General features: G+C 49.6%; 1 protein-coding gene across 1 annotated transcript in view; it reads right to left on the bottom strand.

The window, feature by feature from the left end:
- NIN (ninein) overlaps nucleotides 1–7708 on the bottom strand; it is an 87067-nt gene extending 79359 nt beyond the window's left edge. The window contains exon 1 of the mRNA XM_056852077.1: nucleotides 7506–7708. Coding sequence (XP_056708055.1) covers nucleotides 7506–7691 — 186 coding nt within the window. The 5' untranslated portion in view covers nucleotides 7692–7708. The remainder of the gene's footprint in view (nucleotides 1–7505) is intronic.
- Nucleotides 7709–24590: the final 16882 nt, after the last annotated feature.

Raw genomic sequence — 24590 nt, 5'->3', positions numbered from 1 at the left:
TTAAGGTGCAACTGGACTCTTGCTCTTTTCGACTGCTACTGCATTTCGTGGCAGCAAAGTACCATAAACCAGCTATGCGTTGCATTACCTGAACAAATAATCCCTTTTGGCGATTGGTTCTGGACAATCAATTTACTTGGTTGATCCCCAAATAATGAGATTATAAGCAAAACCAAACATCAATGCATGTCTCATAGAACCCTAAAGACCCCCCCACAAAAAAAATTTTTTAAGGCAAAAGACTTGTGAGCCCATTTTGTCAAAAGCCTGAAATGTCACATGTTGGTAGGGTTGCCAGAGGCAAGAGGTTTTTAGGGTGGAGCCTAAGGAGGGCAGGGTTTGGGGAGGGGCTTCAATGCCATCGAGTCCAATTGCCAAAGGGGCCATTTTCTCCAGGGGAACTGATCATTCAGAGCACTTAAAGACATCTCTCTCCTGTCCCTCCGTCTTTTTTTCCCCTAAAGCACAAGCAGCAGCATATCCTTCCGTTTTTCTTCCTAGGAAGGGGGCTCCTTGACCATGTCTCACACAAACACCCCCCCAAAAATTCACAGCCCAAGTCATCACATTCTTCAGGATCTGACCCATCAGAGGCATAACAGCCAAATCGCTGCATTGGTCAGGCCGCACCTGGAGTATTGTGTGCAGTTCTGAAGGCCTCAAACCCTTTTTGAAGTAAAAAGGATGTGGGCAGGATGGAGCAGATGCAGAGGAGATTGACGGGGATGATCAGGGGCCTGGAGACCCAGCCCTGCGAGGAAAGGCGGAGGGAGCTGGGAATGTTGAGTCTGGAGAAGAGGAGGTTGAGGGGGGACAGGATTGATCTCTTCAAGTATTTGAAGGGCTGTCCCTTAGAGGAGGGCAGGGAGCTGTTCCTGTTGGCAGCAGAGGATAGGACTCGCAATAATGGGTTCAAATTGCGGGGGGGGAAAGGTACCGGCTAGATATTAAGAAAAAAATGTTTTACAATAAGAGTTGTTCGGCAGTGGAATCAGCTCCCTAGGGAGGTGGTGAGCTCCCCCTCACTGGAAGTCTTCAAGCAGAGGCTGGACAAGCGCTTGTCAGGGTTACGCTAGGCTGATCCTGCATTGAGCAGGGGGTTGGACTAGATGGCCTCTATGGACCCTTCCACTTCTACGATTCTATCATTCTAAGCCATTACAAGTCGGCACCAGACGCCGCAACGTATCTCACACCAGCGCAATTAAAAGCCGCCTTGGAAATCTGTTCTGTGCGAAGAAAACTTTGTACCGGCGGCCTCATTTGCACATTAATTGCTGCCAATTCATCCTACAAATATTTCAAAACGCTAGCGCTCTTCAAAAAAGAATAAAAATAAAGGGCAGTTTGCAGCGAGGGGAGGATTTTCCTGATTAAAAAAAATACTTTGACATTTAAACTAAATGAGCTTGACTGCAAGAGAAGAAGGGAGACGTAAATTAACCAGGCCGCGGCGCATGGCAATTATCATGCTGGGGGTGCGGGGCTGGCTCGACTCAGCCTCCCGCCCAGCCCAGCACACTGGCTGTAGGAAATTTATCACAATGGCACACCTGCCAACGCTTGACTGGAGAAGTCAGGAATGCCGTCTTCGCAATCTGATTTGAGCGCCTTTCATTTCCCTTGCCGTTTAACCAAAACGTCACTCCGAGCGGTGACATTTAAAAAATCGGATCGACGAGACAACTAACTGTCGCATCTCATACAATATTTTCAAAAAGACAACATACAGACTTGACTAGTATGTGAAACACTTCAGGTGTATGATCTCCGTTTTCTTTCACAACAAGTCTGTAAGGCGGAATGGCATATTTACCCCCAAACTGCAAATATAGGAGTAGGGTTGCCAACCTCAAGGTGGTAGGACACTAGGGGACTTCAATGCCATAGAGTCCAATTGCCAAAGCAGCCATTTTCTCCAGGGGAACTGATCTCTATCGGCTGGAGATCAGTTGTAATAGCTGGAGATCTACAGCTAGTACCTGGAGGTTGGCGACCCTACCAAAGGGAGTAACTGGCAATAATATCACTTGCAATAATGGCAATCCCCGGCATCTCCAGTTAAAGGGCCTAGGCAAGTAGGGGATGTGAAAGACCTCAGCCTGAGACCCTGGAGAGCCGCTGCCGGTCTGAGTAGACAATACTGACTTTGAGGGACCCAGGGTCTGGTTCAGTATAAGGCAGCTTCATGTGTTCATGTGTTCATTGTCACAAAGACACACTCACACAGCAATGCTGGAAATCTGGACAACATGAGAGCCAGTTAATCAACGGAAAGAGCAGGCTGACGTGTATGAATCTCTCTCGACAAGACCGCCATTGTTTTAGAAGGAGGCCGTGGCGCGGAAACCTCGGAGGGACAATTTTGTCCGCTCGGTCAAGTCACTGTTTGTTATGCAACCGGAGTGTGTTTTACAAGGAATGTTAAAGAGGAGAAAGGAGACTGCTGGGGGCAGGGAAAGGGGTCTTAGTGTGCAGGGGGGGGGGGGAAGAGAAAGTAAATGGTTCTCCTTTGGGGCTTCAAATCCCGTCTTGAACCAGCAGCTGTACCCAGAGCAGATGGCCGCGATTTGTATCACACGAAGCAATTTCACCGTGACCGGAGCTCAAAAGGAAGATTAAGAGTGGCAAGTCTAAACCAAGTCGGGGAGGGGGGAGGAGGGGAAGGCTGCAACCGAGCAGGGCAAAAGAGGTTGAAAATGCAGGCAAGTCATTTGCTTGGGGGGAGGAAGGTTGCGGCTCCATGGCAGAGCATCTGGTCGGCATGCAGAAGGTTCAACCCCCGGCATCTCCAGCTGAAAGGATCAAGTAGGAGGTGATGTGAAAGACCTCTGCCTGAGACCCTGGAGAGCTGCCGCCAGGCAGAGGAGAAAATACTGACTGTGAGAGACCAAACGTCTGACTCAGTGGAAGACATCAGGCATGGAAGGGAGAGCAGGAAGGGTTGTGTCAATGTTTGGCTCTCGTGGCCCCTTCTTGAAGGAGAAGGAGGAGGAGGAGGAGAGTTGGTTTTTATATACTGATTTCTCTACCACATAAGGAAGAATCAAACCGGCTTACAATCACCTTCCTCTCTCCACAGCAGACACCCTGTGAGGGAGATGGGGCTGAGAGAGTATGACTAGCCCAAGGTCACCCATCTGGCTTCACGTGGAGGAGTGGGGAAACAAATCCCGTTCACCAGATTCACCGCTCATGTGGAGGAATGGGAAATCAAACCCGGTTCTGCAGATCAGAGTCCACCACTCCAAAACCACCACTCTTAACCACTATACCACCCCTTTTGATTGTGAGATATTCCAGCATGCCCAGGGTAGTGCTGATCGCCACTTTGGGTCAGGAAGCCATTTTCCTCCAGGCCACATTGTCTAGGGATCCTGGAGGGGTTGTGGTTTTGTTTTGTTTTGTTGGCCATCTTCTGGGCATGGAGCAGGGGTCACTGGGGGTGTGGGGAGGAAAGGTATTTGTGAATTTCCTGCATTGTGCAGGGGTTGGACAAGATGACCCTGATGGTCCCTTCCAACTCTATGACTGTGATTCTATGGACTGGAAAGTCAAAATGGCACTGGAGAAAGCCAGGCTAAGTGGCCCCTGCGGGGCTAAGCAGAGCAACTGAGACTCGCCTCGGTTTGCTCCGGGTTGCCAGCAGCTCTCCAGGGCAGTGATCCACCAAGAATGTCCTTTTAAGTTAAATGGCCATCCCTTGAGGAGCAACTAGGCCAGAGAATTACTGATGGATACACAAGGCATAAGAACTGGCCACACTTGTAGCCCTCTGGGCATTACGCTCAGCTGATGCGTCCGCTGCATGCACTCCTGGGTCAGTCACATCTAGCTACGATGGTCCATGCTTATTTTGCATGGAGTAATTGAGAGAATTCTCAGTTTTGGGGGGTTAGGGGTCCCATTGAATGTGTTATGTCCATAAGACCACAAAACCCTGAAGCTGACCCAAACTCTGGAGGACCACTTCCTATACGCAACTCTCAAGGAGGCCGTGATGGGGATAATCCAACTTGGGCTTCCTGAAAGAATGTGGACAGAATGGAGCGGGTGCAGAGGACAGTGAAGGGGATGCTCGGGGGGCCTGGAGACCCAGTCCTACGAGGAAAGGCTGAGGGAATTGGGAATGTTCAGTCTGGAGAAGAGGAGGTTGAAGGGAGATATGATTGCTCTCTTTAAGTATCTGAAGGGCTGTCACTTAGAGGACATTTTGGAGGACTTTCATTCATAGGGTAGCCATGAGTCGGAAGCGACTTGACGGTACTTAACACACACACACACACACACACACTTAGAGGAGGGCAGGGAGCTGTTCCTGTCGGCAGCAGAGGACAGGACTCGCAATAATGGGTTTGAATCGGGGGCGAAAAGGTACCGGCAGGATATTATGGGAAATAATTTTTTACAGTAAGAGTTGTTCGACAGCGGAATCGGCTTCCTAGGGATGTGGTGAGCTCCCCCTCGCTGGCAGTCTTCAAGCAGAGGCTGGACAAGCACTTGTCGGGGATGCTCTAGGCTGATACTGCAATGAGCAGGGGGTTGGACTAGATGGCCTCTATGGCACCTTCCAACTCTATGATTTTATGAACATGTGACCATCACATGTTATTAATCTACACAAGGGTTCCGTGTCCCGTGAAGGTATTTGGAGATGCTCAAAAGTGGCCCAGTGTAGAATGGCAAACCAATCCTTTGACCACCTCCTTATAAAAACAAAATTAAAACGGTCTTTTGTCTTCTGTGCTCCAACTACCATCTCTTCTCCTCCTCCTCCTCCTCTCCCGGTGACCTTGGACGCAACATGTCATCTATACTCCTGTTACTGTGTACCCAGGCAATTATCTGATGGCCAGGTAGCCCATCACAGATTCCAGGATTAACATTTCAAGTACTGTCATAGGGAAAACTAAGACAGGGATCAAAAGTCTGAAGTTCTTCTACTTTAAAGTCCAGTCATATTTTCCAGGGTATAAGCTTTATTGTCTTTTCCAGTGACTCTTGTCTTCTCATAATGTGACCAAAGTACGATAGCCTCAGTTTAGTCATTTTAGCTTTTAGGGAGAATGAAGGCTTGATGTGATCTAGAACTCAATTATTTGTCTTTTTGGTGGCCCACGGTATCCGTAAAACATTCCTCCAACACCATATTTCACATGAATCCACTTTCTTCCCATCAGCTTTCTTCATTGTCCAACTTTCACACCCATACATAGTAATGGGCAATACTATGGCATGAAATAACTTGATCTAGGTTGCCAGTGACATCACAATTTCACCACAATTTCAGAAAGATGTAGACAAGCTAGAACGTGTCCAGAAGAGAGCAACAAAGATGGTGAGGGGTCTGGAGACCAAGTCCTGTGAGGAAAGGTTGAAGGAGCTGGGTATGTTTAGCCTGAAGAGGAGAAGACTCAGAGGGGATATGATAACCATCTTCAAGTACTTGAAGGGCTGTCATAGAGAGGAGGGTGCCGAGTGGTTTTCTGTTACCTCAGAAGGTCGGACCAGAAACAATGGGTTGAAATTAAATCAAAAGAGTTTCCAACTAGACATTAGGAAGAAATTTCTAACAGTTAGAGCGGTTCCTCAGTGGAACAGACTTCCTTTGGAGGTGGTAAGCTCTCCTTCCCTGGAGGTTTTTAAGCAGAGACTAGATGGCCATTTGTCAGCAATGCTGATTCTATGACCTTAGGCAGTTCATGAGAGGCAGATGATGAGAGGGATGGCATCTTGGCCATCTTCTGGGCATGGAGTAGGGGTCACTGGGTGTGTGTGTGGGAGGTGGTTGTGAAATTTCTGCATTATGCAGGGGGTTGGACTAGATGACCCTAGTGGTCCTTTCCAACTCTACGATTCTATGATTCTACATCCTTTTCTAGTTCCTTCATGGCTGCCCTTCCCAGTCTCAATCTCCCCACAGCTATTAGATACATCAACCTGACACCCTGTTTGAAAGCAAAGCTTGGGGAGCCCTGCATGTGAATCTGTTTGTCCACAGAGTCTGCGCAATTTTTATCACATCAACACAACTTTAAGGTTGACAACGAGTAAACTGAAATTGTTCGAGACTTTCTATTCCTTGGCTCCGCCATCAACCAAGAGGGAGGCTGCAACCAAGAAATCAGGAGATTGAGACTGGGGAGGGCAGCCATGAAGGAGCTAGAAAAGATTCTTAAGTGTAAGGATGTGTCACTGGCCACCAAGATCAAGTGAATTCCTGCCATCGTATTCCCTATTACTATGTATGGGTGTGAAAGCTGGACAGTGAAGAAAGTTGATAGGAAGAAAGTAGATTCCTTTGAAATGTGGTGCTGGAGGAGAGTGTTATGGATACCGTGGACTGCCCAAACAAAAACAAATCAGTGGGTTCGAGATCAAATCAAGCCTGAACTGTCCCTAGAAGCTAAAATCACTAAACTGAGGCTGCCATACTTTGGTCACATTATGAGAATGATTATTATGAATATTATGAATACCCCTCTCCTCCATGAATATGTCCACTCCCCTTTTAAAGCCCTCCAAGCTGGCAGCCATCACCACATCCTGAGGCAGGGAGTTCCACAATTTAACTATGCGTTGTGTGAAAAAATACTTCCTTTTATCTGTTTTGAATCTCTCACCCTCCAGCTTTAGCAGATGACCCCGTGTTCTAGTATTATGGGAGAGAGAGAAAAACTTCTCATTGTCCACTCTCTCCAAACCTTGCATAATTTTATAGACCTCTATCATGTCTCCCCTCAACCTAGGGTGAGCTCCCCCTCACTGGCTGTCTTTAAGCAGCAGCTGGATGAACGCTTGTCAGGGTTGCTCTAGGCTGATCCTGCATTAAACCGGGGGTTGGACTATATGGCCCCTTCCAACTCTATGATTCTATGGCTGATTAGCAGAAATTAGTTTGGACAGGACATTGTGGGACACCTCGGAACATATCAGGTGCATTTTAAGTTCCACCATGTTTGGTGGCCATGGCCTTTCTCCCAAAGCTGGCAAAATAACCACTGGTATGCCAGCTGTGCATTTGCTGGGCCTGGGACGCCCACAAAGAAGAAGAGTTGGTTTTTATATGCCGACTTTCTCTCCCACTTAAGGAAGAATCAAACTAGCCTACAATCTCCTCCCCCTCACCACAACAGACACCCTGTAAGGTAGGTGGGGCTGAGAGAGCTCTAAGAGAGCTGTGACTAGCCCAAGGTCACCCAGCTGGCTTGATGTGTAGGAGCGGGGAAACCAACCTAGTTCACCGGGTCAGCGTCTGCCGCTCATGTGGAGGGGTGGGGAATCAAACCCGGTTCTCCAGATCAGACTCCACCGCTCCAAACTACCGCTCTTCACCACTACACCACGCTGGCTCTACACACCACCCCCACCCTACGCACAGAGCATTCAAGAAGGTCAGGATTCTTGGGCTGCCTCTCTTCCAGGGAGGCCAACAGCGGAGCCCCCAAACCCCGGCGTCAGCCTCAGCCGTTAGGGGCCGCGCCGCCTCGTTCCGTCTGCCTTACCCTGTCCGGGACGTCGTCCTGCAAGAGAGTCTGTTGGAGCGCCCCCGGAGCGACTTCCTCCAAGTGCAGGACGTGGCAGAGGTCCGTCAGCTCCTCCCGCCCCAGGGAGCCCGAGCCGGTGAGGTCGAAACTGTCGAAGAGCTCCTTGAGACGGGCTTCGTGCTGGTCCTGCTCCGCTTCGTCCATCCCATCGCCCACCGTGCTCAGCTGGGGAGGAGAAACAGAGACCCCACGGTCACCAACGTGGAAGAGTTGGCCTCTCGGCCAGGATGCCAGCAAGGTAGCAGCCATGCCGAGGAGGCTCAGAGGACAAGCGCCTGCTTTTACTTATTTATTTGTTCAGAAAATGTGTGTCCGCCGCATCTCCAGAAACCCCTTCACACAGCTTGCAGCCTTTGAATGCATATGAACACATAAACACAAGAAGCTGCCTTCTACTGAATGAGACCCTTGATCCATCAAAGTCAGCATTGTCTACTCAGACCGGCAGCGGCTCTCCAGGGTCTCAGGCTGAGGCCTTTCACATCACCTACCTGCCTAGAGATGCCTAGAGATGACGGGGATTGAACCTAGGACCTTCTGCATGCCAAACAGGCGCCCTACCACTGAACCACGGCAGCTCACATGCCATCGAAGGGCCCCATCCACCTACGAGCAATGGAGACCAGGCCTCTTTCTCTCTTTATGCAATCTACCTAAAAACTTTTAAATACGGCTTTTCCTTCCAGCTAGCAGATGGGTTTGCCTTCTGGAGTGAAACCAAGTGCAGAAAACAGGACACCCCCCCCCCCATTATTTGGGGCTGAGGTTGATTAATTCGTACATTTTCGCAGGAGAGAAATGGTCCCCTTTCGTGAGGATTCTCAACAAAGGCACCGTAATTAAGGTTTCCTGATGAGTAAATGTTGCTTGTTATTAACTGATTAAGCAGTTTAAAGCCAGACAAGTTCTTTAAAGGTCCGTCAGCTGGCCAACAGGCCTTTTCTGGGCTGCCAGTCCAGAAGTAATGACTTGGCAACATCTGAAGATGGAGACGCTGCACAGTGCCGCCGCCCCCCCCCCCCCCCAGCCTAGATAGCCCCTCATGCAGCAGCCTCCTGACAGATGTCACCCGGGCCGTTATGCTTCCCTTCCCAATCCGGCCCTGTGCTTCAAAACGTACATATACAACCAACAGCGTCCGGACGAACAGTTGTCAGGGATGCTCTAGGCTGATCCTGCATTGAGCAGGGGGTTGGATTAGATGGCTTTTAATTGCCCCTTCCAACTCTATGATTCTAACTGTGATGGTTGCAAACTCCAGACATAACCCGGGATTCAAAGACCTGCAGTAGATTCGGAGCATGCACAACTGCAGAATTATGCACCAGAAAGCCCAAAAGCTGGGGGGAGGGGCACCCTGCAGCAGTCTTGGAGATCATAGAATCAGAGTTGGAAGGGGCCATAGAGGCCATCTAGTCCAACCCCCTGCTCAACGCAGGATCAGCCTAGAGCAGTGATTGCGAACCTTTTAGAGACCGAGTGCCCAATCTGCAACCCAAAACCCACTTATTTATCGCCGAGTGCCAATGTGGCAATTTAACCTGAATACCACCCCCAGAGGGGGGCCCAGAGGCAGAGGCTAGGGTTGCCAAGTTCCTCTTTGCCATGAGTGGGAGGTTTTTGGGGTGGCGCCTGAGGAGGGTGGGGTTTGGGGAAGGACTTCAGTGCCATAAAGTCCAACTGCCAAAGTGGCAATTTTTTCCAGGGGAACTGACCTCTACTGGTTGGAGATCACTTGTAATAGCAGGAGATCTCCAGCTAGTACCTGGAGATTGGCAACTAGTTCCTTAGTGTTTTCTCTCTACATATCAAGACAAATGGAAAGGTGTTTGGAGGATGGCTTGTGGGCACTTCAAAGGTGGAATAGGACTGCACGCCCCGCCGCCCGCACAGGCCCAAAGAGCGCTGGAGAAGACGCTGGCCATGCCGAGTGTGGGCGCTCGGCTTCTGTTCCCTGCCAATGATGTCGGAGGTTCCCCACCCCTGGGCTATAGCCTCCCCCATCTGGGGGAGCAGCTTGAAGGAACCGCGGGTGCCAGCAGAGAGGACTTCGCGTGCTGGAAGTGGCACGCGTGCCATAGGTTCGCCAACACAGGCCTAGAGCATCCCTGACAAGTGTTTGTCCAGCTGCTGAATGAAGACTGCCAGTGAGGGGGAGCTCATTGCCTCCCTAGGAGGCAAAGTTGTTTGATTCCACTGTCAAACAACTCTTACTGTAACAAAAAAATTCCTAATAACCAGCCGGTACCTTTCCACCCTCAATTTAAACCCATTATTGCAAGTCCTACCCTCTGCTGCCAACAGGAACAGCTCCCTGTCCTCCTCTTAAGTGACAGCCCTTCAAATACTTCAAGAGAGCAATCATGTCCCCCCTTCAGCCTCCTCTTCCCCAGACTGACCATTCCCAACTCCTTCAGCCTTTCCTTGTTGGGCTTGGTCTCCAGGCCCCTGATCATCCTTGTCACCCTCCTCTACACCCGCTCCATTCTGTCCCCATCCTTTTTGAAGTGAGGCCTCCAGAACTGCACACAATACTCCAGGTGCGGCCTGACCAATGCAGCGTACAGAGGAACTATGACATCTTGCAATTTGGATGTTATGCCCCTGTTGATGCACCCCAAGATAGCACCCCAGTTTCAGAGGGTATCTGACAAAAGGAACTTTGGCTCTCAAAAGCTCATACCCTGAAAATCTTGTTGGTTTCTAAGGGGCTGCTAGAGTCGAATCCAGCTCTATGAGTCTTCAGTCTTGGATGTTCCGAAAGGACTGAGAGAGATTATGTCACCGGGTGAGTTTCGTGGCACTACTCCGGCTCTACAATGGCTCACTTGTCATCTGTTTGCAGTGCCAGAAGACCATAGGGTTGCCAACGTCCTGGTGGGGCCTGGAGATCTCCTGGAATCACAACTGATTTCCAGACAACAGAGGTCAGTTCCCCTGGAGAAAAGGGCTGCTTTGGAGGGTGGACTCTAGGGCATTATATCTCCCTCCCCACACCCTGTCAGCCCCAGGTTCCACCCCCAAATCTCCAGGAATTTCCCAGCCCAGAGTTGGCGATCCTCGAGGACCGGCAGGCTGGTGCAGCAGACAACTGGGGGCCAGAGGAAAAGCAGCCCTAGACATGCTGCTTCAGCCCCATAATTAGAAACGCTTGGGCATGCTCATCTCATATTGTTGAGAATGTAGATGATACACCGGGGAATAGACGCTTCAGGCAACTCACGTTCACCTCCCGAAAACTCGAGATAAACAACCTCTTTGCTTACACGGAAGCATCAGCAGCTCTTCACAAAGCAGCTCTGTTTTAAAATATTGTCGAAGGCTTTCACGGTCAGAGTTCATCGGTTCTTGTAGGCTATCTGGGTTGTGTGACCGTGGTACCAAGACCACGGTCACACAACCCGGATAGCCTACAAGAACCGATCAGCTCTGTTTTGATTCTGTACGGCTCAGTTTAAACTTGAACACACAAATGAAGTGGCCTTATACTGAATCAGCCCTTCAGTCCATCAAGGTCAGTATTGCCTACTCAGACTGGCAGCGGCTCTCCAGGGTCTCAGGTGGACATCAATGACTGTGTGATCCTTGTAACTGGCGATGTCCGGCTATTAGTGGAGCGCAATTACTTTCTCCAGCAAGTTAGCCATTAACAAGTCTTGCTGAGAAGCAAGTCCACATTTTTTTTTGTGGTTTGCCAAATTAAACACACATGAAGCTGCCTTATACTAATTCAGACCTTTGATCTATCAAGGTCAGTATTGTCTACTCAGACTGGCAGTGGCTCTCCAGGGTCTCGGACAGGGGTTTTCCCCATCACACACTGCCTGGCCCTTTTTAACTGGAGATGCCGTGGATTGAACTTGGGGTGCTCTGCAATCCAAGCAGAGGCTTTTCCACTGAGCCACAGCCCCTGTGGGGTAGGTGGGGCTGAGAGAGCTGTGACTAGCTTAAGGGCACCCAGCTGGCTTCATGTGGAGGAGTGGGGAAATCAACCCTGTTCACCAGATTAGCCTCTGCCGCTCATGTGGAGGAATCAAACCCAATTCTCCAGATCAGACTCCATCGCTCTAAACCACCGCTCTTAACCATATACCCCGATTTTATCTACCTTTAAGGAGTCTCAAAGTGGCTTACAATCGCCTACCCTTCCTCTCCCCACAGTAGACACCTTATGAGGTAGGTGAGGCTGAGTGTGTGACTAGCCCACGGTCACCCAGCAGTCTTTGTGTGGAGGCGTGGGGAAACAAACCCAGTTCACCAGATTAGAGTCCACCACTCATGGGGAGGAGTGGGGAATCAAATCCAGATTACAGTCCACCACTCTTAACCACCACACCACCCTGGCTCTCACCACTAGCAGACTGCGATGTGATACAGGAGGCTGGAGTAGATGGACCCTGGCTCCGATCTAGCAGGCCTCTTCTTACGTTCTTTAATGAGACGCTTCGTGAGTGCAAAGTCCCACAGGACAGTCCCTTTTGCCTCAGCCAGCGTCACATGTACATCTCACCTAGCAGCAAGCGGCTGAGGTAATTCAAGGAGAAACTTTTCCCCCGTGTATCACCGCTCCCTTAGGAGTCTGCGGTAATACTCTGTCAGTGATAGCTGGAAGAAAAACAAACTTGCGGGAACAAGAGGACCAAGTTGACAACAGCGGTTAGAGGAGGGATTTCTGCTCCTCAGGAATCATTCGCACCTCACCTTTACCCTATGGCTAAAGGGCAATCCCACAAGCACAGCAGTTGAGGAAATACCGTATCTCTTTTTCTGAGAAAACCCCACAAATGAAATCCTAGATTCTCGCCAGATCAGATATGGGGATTTTGGACACAACACCGGCACCAGGCTGATAATCCAGTCCTGCATCGCTAACATAAGGAGAGCCCTGCGGGATCAGACCAGTGGTCCATCTAGTCCAGCATCCTGTCTCACACAGCGGCCAACCAGTTCCTCTGGAGGTCCAACATCAGGGCGTAGAGGCCAAGGCCTTCATAAGAACATCAGAAGAGCCCTGCTGGATCAGACCAGTGGTCCATCTAGTCCAGCATCCCGTCTCACACAGTGGCCAACCAGTTTTTCTGAAGGGCCAACAAAAGGGCACAGAGGCTGAGGACTCCAGACCCCTCACCATCTTTGTTGCCCTCTTCTGGACACGTTCCAGTTTGTCTACATCCTTCTTAAACTGTGGTGCTCCAAACTGAACACAGTACTCTAGGTGAGGTCTAACCAGAGCAGAGTACAGCGATACCACCACTGCGCATTATCTGGCCCAGTGGTTCTCAACCTTTTTTGCTCCATTCACCCCCCTTTCAGAATATAATTCCCCTTCCCAAAAGAGTCTATCTCAAAAGGTGCATTCCAAATAATATGCACTTTGCTGAATAGTGGTCCCAATTTCCCCCCCCCCAGAACCCTAAAGACCCCCCCCGGGGGGAATTCCCCCTTGTTGAAAACCCCTGATCTGGACACTATACTTCTTTTGAAGGTAGTTTAGGCAGAGAGATAGTTAATAGCCCCAAATCAACCAGTAACTTTGCAGCTCAGCAGGGATTTGAACCCAGATCTCCTTATTCAAAATCTAAGACTACCTACTACATCGGCCAAGGATTTGAGTGGGGGGTGGGGAGCCAAGGAAATATGATTTAGGAAGTCTGCAGCAGAAGCCAAAAGATTTTTCCTGCACTTGTGCCAGCGAACAGAACCACATCCAAAAACCAATCTGCAAGAGTTTGTGAAGTGCTAACCTAGAGCGGCTTCCTTCAGGCAGCAGGTGTAATAATTCTGGCAAGAGAAGAACCTTCCGAGTCACTCCGTTTTACTAGAGAGCAGAGGAAGGAATTCGGCCCCATATCACTTGCTCCTTCTGCAAACACGCTATTTTGTTTTATCCCCGTTAAACCCCAGATAATCTCTGGTTATCCACAAACAGACAGAGTGAGATAGAAGCACTTTTGCTGACACACAATGCCTACTTTAAAAAAATAAAGTAGGGTTTTTTTCTTTTCGAGAAGATTTTATATATACATTTTATATGAATACACACACACCCTGCTGGGCAGACAGTCTCATATGGGCATCAATCTTTTTTTATGATCGTGTTCTAATGTCTTTGCTTTTAATGGTTGTGCTTTCATGTCTTTGTTTTATTATCTTAGCTGCAAGCTGTCCCAAGCATGCTTCTGGAGAAGGGGAATATTCATTTTCTACATAAAATAAATTAATATAGTAGCCATGACATTATGTAATCCACCTTGAGTCTCAGTGAAAAAGGCACACTATAAATAACATACATTAATTTGATAGACAGACAGACAGACAGACGGATGATAGATAGATAGATAGATAGATAGATAGATAGATAGATAGATAGATAGATAGATAGATAGATAGATACTCCTTTTTGAAAAGACTGACTGCCAGCATACATGCATAGAAAAAGCCCATATTTATTTATTTACTTTCCTTTGAAATGTGGTGTTGGAGAAGAGTGTTATGGATTCCGTGGACTGCCAAAAAAACAAATCAGTGGGTTATAGATCAAATCAAGCCTGAACTGACCCTAGAAGCTAAAATGACTAAACTGAGGCTGTCGTATTTTGGTCACGTCATGAGACGACAAGAGTCACTGGAAAAGACCGTCATGATAGGAAAAGTTGAGGGCAGCAGGAAAAGAGGAAGACCCAACAAGAGATGGATTGACTCAATAAAGGAAGCCACAGCCTTCAATTTGCAAGATCTGAGCAAGGCTGTCAAAGATAGGACATTTTGGAGGACTTTCATTCATAGGGTCGCCATGAGTCGGAAGCGACTTGACGGCACTTAACACACACACACATTTATTTACTTTACCTATACCCCACTTTTCTCTCTAATGAGGACCGAAAGTGGCTCACATTAAGAACATAAGAACATAAGGAAAGCCCTGCTGGATCAGACCAAGGCCCCTCAAATCCAGCAGTCTGTTCACACAGTGGCCAACCAGGTGCCTCTAGGAAGCCACAAACAAGACGACTGCAGCAGCAGCATCCTGCCTGTGTCCCACCGCACCCAAAATAATAGGCATGCTCCTCTGATACTAGAGAGAATAGGTATGCAGCATGACTAGTATCCATTCTAACTAACAGCCATGAATACCCCTCTCCTCCATGAATATGTCCACTCCCCTCTTAAAGCCCTCCAAGCTGGCAGCCATCACCACATCCTGGGGCAGGGAGTTCCTCAATTTAACTATGCGTTGTGTGAAAAAATACATTGTTCTCCTCTTCTCCATTTTATCCTCACAACAACCTATGAGGTAGAGTTTGTGCCTGGCCACCCTCACCCCTGCCAAGCAGGCCTCCAGAAGAGGAAGAGTTGGTTTTTATATCTTGCTTTTCTCTACCTTTAAGGAGTCTCAAACCGGCTTATAATCGCCTTCCCTTCCTCTCCCCACAACAGACACCTTATGAGGTAGGTGGGGCTGAGAAAGTTTGGAGAGAACCATGACTCGCCCAAGGTCACCCAGCAGGCTTCATGTGGAGGAGAGGGGAATCCAACCCGGTTCTCCAGATTAGAGTCCACCGTTCATGTGGAGGAGAGGGGAATCAAACCGGTTCTCCAGATTACAGTCCACCTCTCTTAGCCACTACACCACACAGGCTAATTTTGGAAGATCTCCAAGCCCCACCTGGAGGTTGGCAACTCCAGAGGCTGCTTGACTCAGGTGTGGCCACAGCCTCTCCCAACCAGAAGTGGCGAATGCAAAGTGTAGCACAGCACGGGCCCCGATCCAGGCCCTCAAGGACATGTTCATGGCAGGCTTCTCACAGCTTCCTCAGGCTCATGCGGAAGAGGAGAGCTGAGGAAGAGAAGACTGACAGGGCTGAAGGCAGGGTCGCCAACCTCCAGATACTAGCTGGAGATCTCCCGCTATTACAACTGATCTCCAGCCAACAGAGATCAGTTCCCCTGGAGAAAATGGCCACTTTGGCCATTGGACTCTATGGCGTTGAAGCCCCTCCCCAGACCTCACCCTCCTCAGGCTCCGCCCCAAAATTCTCCAGGTATTTCCCAACCCAGAGCTGGCAACCCTAGCCAAAGGGCAGGAAAAGGCAAGGAGGGGCCACACAGAAGGCAGCGCTGACTGCCGGCCTTCTCCTCTCACCTCCAGATGGCCGGGCAGCTGAGAGTGCGGAAGCACTCCCCTTCCCACGGCATCGGAAGAGATGCAGCATGACCTGCCCTCAGCCCCAGCTGGCAGGGTTTGCCACCAAGCGGGCTCTGAACAGTGGGCCAAGTCCATGCCAGAGGTGTGTGCTGAGCTCCTGCTGGGAAACCATCCGGGCAGACTCTGCCTCTGGAATCACCCCAATGCCAAGAGAATTGTGCTTGGCAGAGCAAGATTCAACCTCGGCCTCCCAATTCCCGGCTTCTTCCAACCTCACCCGACCCCCAACTTGAACCATTTGAGAGGTTCTCGTTGAAACTGGAACAGATGGTCCAGCAAGACACGCTTGCTTGCGAGGTCTGACTGTTTGTTTGACCATAAGGCTAGTAGCTATTTTAAGACCTCTGCTTACTATCACAGTCTGGAGAAGGATTAGCAAGGCATAAGGTCTGCAGAAGAGAAGAGAATAAAACTCCGCTCTCTGCTTTTTTTGAAAGAGGGAGCCTTGCACTCAAGAAGACTTCCAGTCAAGGTGGTGCTCCAGAACTGGAAAAGAACAACATAAGGAGAGCCCTGCTGGATCAGACCACTGGTCCATCCAGCATACTGTCTCAGATAGTGGCCAACCAGTTCCTCTGGAGGGCCCACAACTTGGCTTAGAGGCTAAGGCCTTCATAAGAAGAGCCCTGCTGAATCACACCAGCAGTCCATCTAGTCCAGTATCCCATCTCACATAGTGGCCAATCAGTTCCTCTTTAGGTTCAGCGACAGGGCAGAGAGGCTGAGGCCTTCATTAGAACATGAGCCCTGCTGGATTAGACCAGTGGTCCATCTAGTCCAGCATCCTGTCTCACACAGTGGCCAACCAGTTCCCCTGGAGGTCCAAGCACAGGTCACAGGGGCTGAGGCCTTTGTTAGGACATCAGAAGAGCCTTGCTAGATCAGACCAATGGTCCATCTAATCCAGCATCCCATCTCACATAGTTTCTCTGGAGATCCAAGAACAGGGCATAGAGGCTTCATTAGAACATGACTAGCCCTGCTGGATCCAACTAGGGGTCCATCTAGTCCATTATCCTGTCTCACACAGTGGCCAGACAGTTCCTCTGTAGGTCCAAGCACTGAGGCTAAGGCCTTCCCCTGATGTTCCCTCCTGGCAATAGGATTCAGAGGTTTCCCATTAAGCACCATGGCTAGCAGCCACTGATTGGTCTATAGACTGGCTGGGTGTGTGTGGGGGTCAGGCCTATATTCTTGCATGCATCCTAGAGTAGAGGCAAAGCCATCCTGAATCACACGTATTGTACCAGGAGCGTGGGAGAATATGTGCTTTGCATGCAGAAAATCCCAGGCTCAATCGTGTTATCTAGCTCCCAGTCATGGGGAACAGCCAGACATAGGAGATGACCTAAATTTGGGTTTTGACCACTGCTGGTAGGGCTGCCATGCTCCTGGTTGAGCCTAGAGATCTCCTGGAATTACAACTGATCTCCAGATTCCAACGTCAGTTCCCCTGCAGAAAATGGCTGCTTTGGCAGGTGAACTCTTTGGCATTATATGCCACTGAGGTCCCTCCTCTCCCCAAACTTGCCCTCCCCGGCCTCCACCCAGAAATCGCCAGGAATTTCCCAACCCAGAGCTGGCAACCCTATGCTTAAGATGAAAAGGAATGGCGGTGTTTCTTAAAGTCTGTAGTTATTCCCTCCCACACACACAATGCCACAGTTCAGCTTATCAAGGCTTGGCATCAGATGACCCCTACCTTACAGGCTGCAGGGAGTGGGCAGATGTTTAGAGGTGGTTTGCCATTGCCTGCCTCTGGGTTGCAACCGTGGACTTCCTTGGTAGTCTCCCATACAAGTACCAACTGGGGCCGACCCTGCTTAGCTTCCGAGATTTGACCACCAGATCGGGCTAGGCTGGGCCACCCAGGTCAGGATATATTTGTACAGAAAAGCTATAAACTTCCAGGGAGCTCTCTCCTCTAAAGGGAACCAACCCGAAGAAGGGCTGCTTCCCTGAGCTCTCACAGCTCTGAGTGCACCTGACAATACCGAGCCAAAGGGGCCAACCGCCTGGCCTGTCGTGGCAGAAGAGATGGGTGTGTTTGCACATTCATGTGCTTTGCATAGGTAGTGGCCCAGTTTCAAGCATTCAAAAAACACAAGGAAAGCACCCCCACACCGAAAATCTGCCAAGTCCGCTGCCTCTGTAGGCACCAGCCTGATTCATCAAGTACGTAAAAGCAAGCCGAGGATGGTGGAAGACACCCCTTCAGAAAGACCAGAGGGAAACAGACAAGCAGTTCTCAGTGCTGTCCCTGTCCAGGCCAGCCTGATCTCTCCAGATCTTGGAAGCTAAGTAGGGTCGGCCCTGGTTAGTACTTGGATGGGAGGTCACCAGGGAAGTCCAGGGTTGCTACGCAGAGACAGGCAAGGGCAAACTACCTCTGTCAATCTCTTGCCTCAACAACCCTCTGGGGTTGCCACAAATCAGCTGCAACTTGATGGCGCTTCTCACACGCACGCACACACCCCTTTGGTTGAGAGAGGCTTCGGGGGGGGGGGGGGCCTGAAGCCTTCGTGCTCCGATGGTGGGTTTCCAAGCAGCAGCCCGTTGACAGCAGCACATGGATGAGATACACGGACCTTTGGTCTACCTTCGCTGGGCAGTTGCTACGTTACACAGTTTTGAAATATTACTGACGGTTCCTTTTATCAGCTCCAGCTGCTTCCGTGTGCGGGGAATAGTCACAGGAGAGCAAACACCATAAAAAGCTCGGCAAACTTTGAAGGGCCGTTTCAAAAGATACCCAGGTAGCCTTTTCTGCTTCTCCTGGCTACTGGGCCAGAGGCAGAGACTCGGGGCACCGGGAAAGAGAGGAAGAGAACACGGCTCTTCCAGAATGCTGCCAATTCAGGCCAAGCAAACTACCGGTTCAAGTGCCATCTTATGGCCGTTCTTTCCATGGAGCTCCTGCCCCCCACTCCCCCGCGACTCTGAACAGACTCTCTGGAATCAGAAGCGGCAACCAACCGGCCGTTTCTTTCCACTTCTCCCACCGCTCTCAATTACTTCCCCGGGGTGCAGGTGCTGAGGACTGATTATCTGTCAAGTAGTCAGGCAATTAACAGCCTCTTAATTGAGCAGTTGGGTGTCACCATGAGCAGAGGGAGTACGAGGAAGCAGGTAACAATGCTTGTTGCGTTGGGAGCAAAAAGAAAGAGAGGGAAGGAGAAATCAACAGGGTACACTTCCAGCAAGCTCAAAGACCCCCCCCCCCCGCCAGTCTGCACATTTTTAAACAAGAGATCCTCTCCAGATAGGGTTGCCAACCTCCAGGTGGTGGCTGGAGATCTCCTGAGATTACAACTGATCTCCAGGCAACAGAGATCAGTTCCCTTGGAGAAAATGGCCTCTTCGGAAGGTGGACTCTATGGCGTTATAACCCACTGAAGTCCCTTCCCTCCCCAAACCCCGCCCTCCTCAGGCTCCATCCCCAAAATCTCCAGGTATTTCCCAACCCAGAGCTGGCAACCCTAATTATACCCCGCTGAAGTCCCCCCTCCTCAGGCTCCACTCCCAATTTTCCAAGCATTTCCCAACCCAGAACTGGCTGTGGCTCAGTTTGTAGAACATCTGCTTGGCATGCAGAAGGTCCCAGGTTCAATCCCCGGCATCTCCAGTTAAAGGGACTAGGCAATTGGTAATGTGAAAGACTTCTGCCTGAGACCCTGGAGAGGGGCCATGTGTGTGTGTAAAGTGCCGTCAAGTCGCAGCCGACTTATGGCGACCCCTTTTTGGGGTTTTCATGGCAAGAGACTAACAGAGGTGGTTTGCCAGTGCCTTCCTCTGCACAGCAACCCTGGACTTCCTTGGTGGTCTCCCATCCAAATACTAACCAGGGCCGACCCTGCTTAGCTTCTGAGATCTGACGAGATCAGGCTAGCCTGGGCCATCCAGGTCAGGGTACAGGGGCCATAGTTCAGTGGTAAAGCAACTGCTTGGCATGCAGAAGGTCCTAGGTTCAATCCCCATCATCTCCAGTTAAAGGAACCAGGCAAGTTGGTGATGTGAAAGACCTCTGCCTGAGACCCTGGAGAGCCTTGGAGAGGGGCCATAGTTCAGTGGTAGAGCAACTGCTTGTCATGCAGAAGGTCCCAGGTTCAATCCCCATCATCACCACTTAAAGGAACCAGGCAAGTAGGTGATGTGAAAAGACCTCTGCCTGAGACCCTGGAGAGCCGCTGCCGGTCTGAGTAGACAACACTGACTTTGACGGACCGAGGGTCTGATTCAGTATAAGTCAGCTTCATGTGTTCATGTGTTCAACCCCAGTCTTCTGTCTCAGCAGTTGCGATCTCCCAGATCTGAATCTTCACAGTCCCACAAACTGTCCATTAGCTACAACGCTTTTGCAAAATCATTTCAGAGGGTAGCCGAGTAGGTCAGCACTAGAAGAGCTAGATTCAAGTCCGGCGGCATCTTAGAGACCAACGAGATTTTCAAGGTGTGAGCTTTCAGGGAGGGGGGCTCCAACTCTGAAAGCTCCCACCCCGAAAATCTCGTTGGTCTCTAAGATGCCGCCAGACTGGAATCTCACTTAGGCCCAGCCAATTTGGGTCCATGCTATGGTAATCTCGCAGATAGACTACTGTAACACATTGCTGCCAATACTTACTTACTCTATTGTGGCTGTTTCTGATTTTATAGGAATGCAGCTTCAATGCATTTTGTACCCTGTGAAGGGATTGAATTCTTCATATGAAACTGAAAACATTGGAGCCTTATTGAGATGGAATTGAATTATGATTAACTTTAAATGGATGATTGTAAATAAATTAATTTTAATCACATTGGGTTATGGGTGTAATAGTTGTATGTTATTGTAAAATTATTTGCTTATTGTACAGGAACGGGACTGATGAAGATCTGAATGAACTGAAACAATCGTATCCCTGTACATCTTTCTGCTTTTGAAGACTCCTTCTGATGTTATTGTGATTGTATTTTGTATTTTGCTCTTCATTGGCTTGTTGTTAATTGTCACCTTCAATACACTTGTTGTCATATATTTTTGGTATGCTATTTTCTGTACCAACTTACTAACCTTAGGTAATAGTACAGTGGTGTTGTTTTGGGTTGCTTAACCTCCAGGTACTAGCTGGAGATCTCCTGCTATTGCTGCTGATCTACAGCCGATAGAGATCAGTTCCCCTGGAGAAAATGGCCACTTTGGCCGTTGGACTCTATGGCATTGAAGTCCCTCCATTCCCCAAACTCTGCCCTTCTCAGGCTCTGCCCCAAAACCTCCCGCCGGTGGTGAAGAGGGACCTGGCAACCCTTGGGCCATCCAATCAGGAGGCAAACGTGACCTTCTGCCTCCTATACAGGAGAAGCAGGGCGGCCCCAAATTCCCCAGCAGAACGTTCCGCTCCCCTTCTGCCGTTCCTCCCAGGCTCTGCCCACATAGAAGCGGAGCTTGCCACGTACAAACATTACGCAGAAAAACTTCAAGAGGGAAACTCGTCTCAGGCAGGACTCTGGAGAGGCAGCTAGCATATTTCGTTAATTGATCGGTTATTGCTTCTCAGGGCACACCACCCATTTTATCTTCACAGCACCGGGACTTCCGCCACATCTGGATCGGCACTGACCAGCCCTGAAAATCATCCTCACCCACATTCACTAGTTACATTCTGCATTGCTTACACATGTAAAGCATTTGCAGAGAAAAATCTGAACATCAAACCTTTGAACACATGAAGCTGTCTTATACTGAATCAGACCCTTGGTCTATCAAAGTCAGTATTGTCTACTCTGACCGGCAGCGGCTCTCCAGGGTCTCAGGCAGAGGTCTTTCACATCACCTTCTTGCCAGTCCTTTTAACTGGAGATGCTGGGGATTGAACCTGGGACCTTTTGCATGCCAAGCAGATGCTCTGCCACTGAGCCACGGCCCCTCCCCTTCCCCAATATGCGAGATGTGAGCCCAGTAGCACCTTAGAGACCAACACGTTTGGGTGGGGGTATGAACTTTCAAGAGTCCAAGACCCCTTCGTCAGAGAGTTTAGACTCTTGAAAGCTCATACCCCATGGGCAGCCCATTCCTGGGGGCGGGGGGTAGATCCATGGTGGCCAGGAGCAACACAGCCACGCCACCTCCTCAGAGGCTTCCTGGCTGCCACAGAGAGAGAAAAAAGCTTTTTCAAGCAGGAAAAAAGGGGAAATACCCCATCACAGTCAACTAGGCTGTTCTTCACACAACACATATTGTGGCACTCCCTGCCCCAGGATGTGGGGATGGCTGCCAACTTGGAAGGCTTTCAGATGGGAGTGGACATGTTCATGGAGGAGAGGGGTATTCATGGCTACTAGTTGAAATGGATGCTAGTCATGATGCATACCTATTCTCTCCAGTATCATAGGAGCAGGCCTATTACATTAGGTGCTGTGGAATGCAGGCAGGATGCTGCTGCTGCAGTCGTCTTGTTTGTGGGCTTCCTAGAAACATCTGGTTGGCCACTGTGTGAACAGACTGCTGGACTTGATGGGCCTTGGTCTGATCCAGCAGGGCTTTTCTTATGTTCTTATGTCGGCCCCTTGGAATCCCCCCCCCCAACACCAGCACAGCCTGCTGCTTCCTGGATTTAGGTCCTGGAATGGCAGCAGCACCCCGGGGAGCCCAGGCACTGGCGTGTGTGCCACCTGGGACAGCATAAATACCTGTTATCCCAGATTAAATGGGCACTTACCCTGGTGCAGGGTCACACTGGCTCCTATGGAGTTTCTCCCTGCCATCTTGGGAATGCACTCAAAATCTTCTTGGCCTCTAAGGTCAAGAATTCAACTGTTCTACTGCAGACCAACAAGGCTTCCTTCTGAAGCTTCACCCAACATGTAGATAAAACGGGGGGGGGGGATTCCCGTCTTTCATTTCTGTATGTTAGGATTGATGTTGAAAGGAGAAGGGCCAGTACCCTTTTTTTTAAAAGTGGATTTAACGTGGTCTCTTATCCTGCTTCACATAAGAGGGCTCTCAATCAAATCAAGCCTGGACTGTCCCTAGAAGTGAAAATGACTAATCTGAGGCTGTCGTACTTTGGTCACATTATGAGAAGTCAAGAGTCACTGGAAAAGACAACCATGCTAGGAAAAGTGGAAGGCAGCAAGAAAAGAGAAAGACCCAACATGAGATGGATTGACTCAATCAAGTAAGCCATGGCCCTCAGTTTGCAAGATCTGAGCAAGGATGTGGATGATAAGACGTTTTGGAGGTAAATAATTCATACGGTCGCCATGAGTCAGAAGCAACTTGACGGCGCTTAACATACACAAACTCATCTGGTGCATTCAGGAACCAGAAGCAGGTAATGCTTCTGAGTACCAGGAAAAGAACGGAAGAGGCTCCAACGGAGACTGTGAAGGCTGTGGCTCAGTGGAAGAGCCTCCGCTTAGCATGCAGAAGGTCCCAGGTTCAATACTTGGCATCCCCAGTTAAAAATTCATTAGATTTTTAGGCCGCTCTATTCCAAGTCGGGCTCAGAGCAGCTTACAACATTATTATACAATTTAAAACCAATAGAGTATATGTTAAGTTAAAACATCATTTAAAATCGACAGCGCCCTTCATTTATAATATCCCAGCAGTAGAGGATGAAGAAGGGGAAGGAAGAGAAAGGAGGCCAGCAGGATAGAAACCGTTGCTGTCCGCAACCATACACCCGTTGGAACAATTCCTGACAACCTGACAGCAGGTGATATGAAAGACCCCTGACCAAGATTCTGGAGAGCTGCTGCCAGTCTGAGTAGACAATACTGGGCTTGACAGAGTAATGGTTTGATTCGGTATATAAGGCAACTTCATGAGTTCTAGCATTATTTGGGGAAGGGCTGTGACTCAGTGGTAGAGAATCTGCTTGCTATACAAAAGGTCCCAGGTTCAATCCCCAGCATCTCCAGCTAATAGGATCAGGTCCAGGTAGGAAGTAATATGAAAGACCTCCACCTGAGACCCTGGAGAGACACTTCCAGTCTTATAGCTGGCACCTGCGCTCACGCCCCCAGCAAGACCGTCATTTGGGTTCCCCCACTCTCCAGCACTTCTGCCACGCGCTGTGGCTCAGTGGCAGAGCCTCGGCATGCAGAAGGTCCCAGGTTCAATCCCCGACATCTCCAGTTAAAGGGACTAGGCAGGTAGGTGATGTGAAAGACCTCAGCCTGAGACCCTGGAGAGCCACTGCCGGTCTGAGTAGACAATACCGACTTTGATGGATCGAGGGTCTGATTCAGTATAAGGCAGCTTCATATGTTCATACACACACACGGTCTCCACATCCAATCGCTTGGCATAGTCCTTTTTTCCAATAAAAATAATTAAAGTCCTTTTTGATTTAGCGAAGAAACGGACTTTATGAACCAGGGGGAGCTCCCAGGCTGACTAACAAAGGACGAAGCCCCGTAGAGAGCGCTGTAATATAAATTTATGGTAACTGCTCCAAAAGACTGGAGTGTCGTGAATATTCAAGACACTCTGATATTTGCATGGTAATGGGGTCTTTCGACAACAAGCCCTCCCACTAATAAGGGGAAGGGGGGAGACAATGAGCCCATCTGTTTTTGTTTTGTCGGGGGGGGGAATTATGAAGGGTTCATGGAGTGTGATAAGTCACAGCGTCTCCTGCATGAGACAAAGCCGAAAGGTGTATCTTCAAGAAAGGGAGTAGGGGGAAGAGAAATGGCAAGATCCTGTCCCACAATCTCTACTTTTGCCCGGGAATAGCAATTACGTAATTGGCAAGCGTGAGACGCTGTACTTTCTGAAAAATCTTTTGTTCCGCAGCTTATCAGTGCCAGAGAGCTTGCCAGAAACTGAACATCTAATTACGAACCGGGAA

Source organism: Euleptes europaea, chromosome 6 (genome assembly GCF_029931775.1).
Source record: "Euleptes europaea isolate rEulEur1 chromosome 6, rEulEur1.hap1, whole genome shotgun sequence".
Classification (NCBI taxonomy): domain Eukaryota; kingdom Metazoa; phylum Chordata; class Lepidosauria; order Squamata; family Sphaerodactylidae; genus Euleptes; species Euleptes europaea.
Note: the sequence above shows the minus strand (reverse complement) of the source record. Positions and strands in the feature narration are given on the sequence as shown.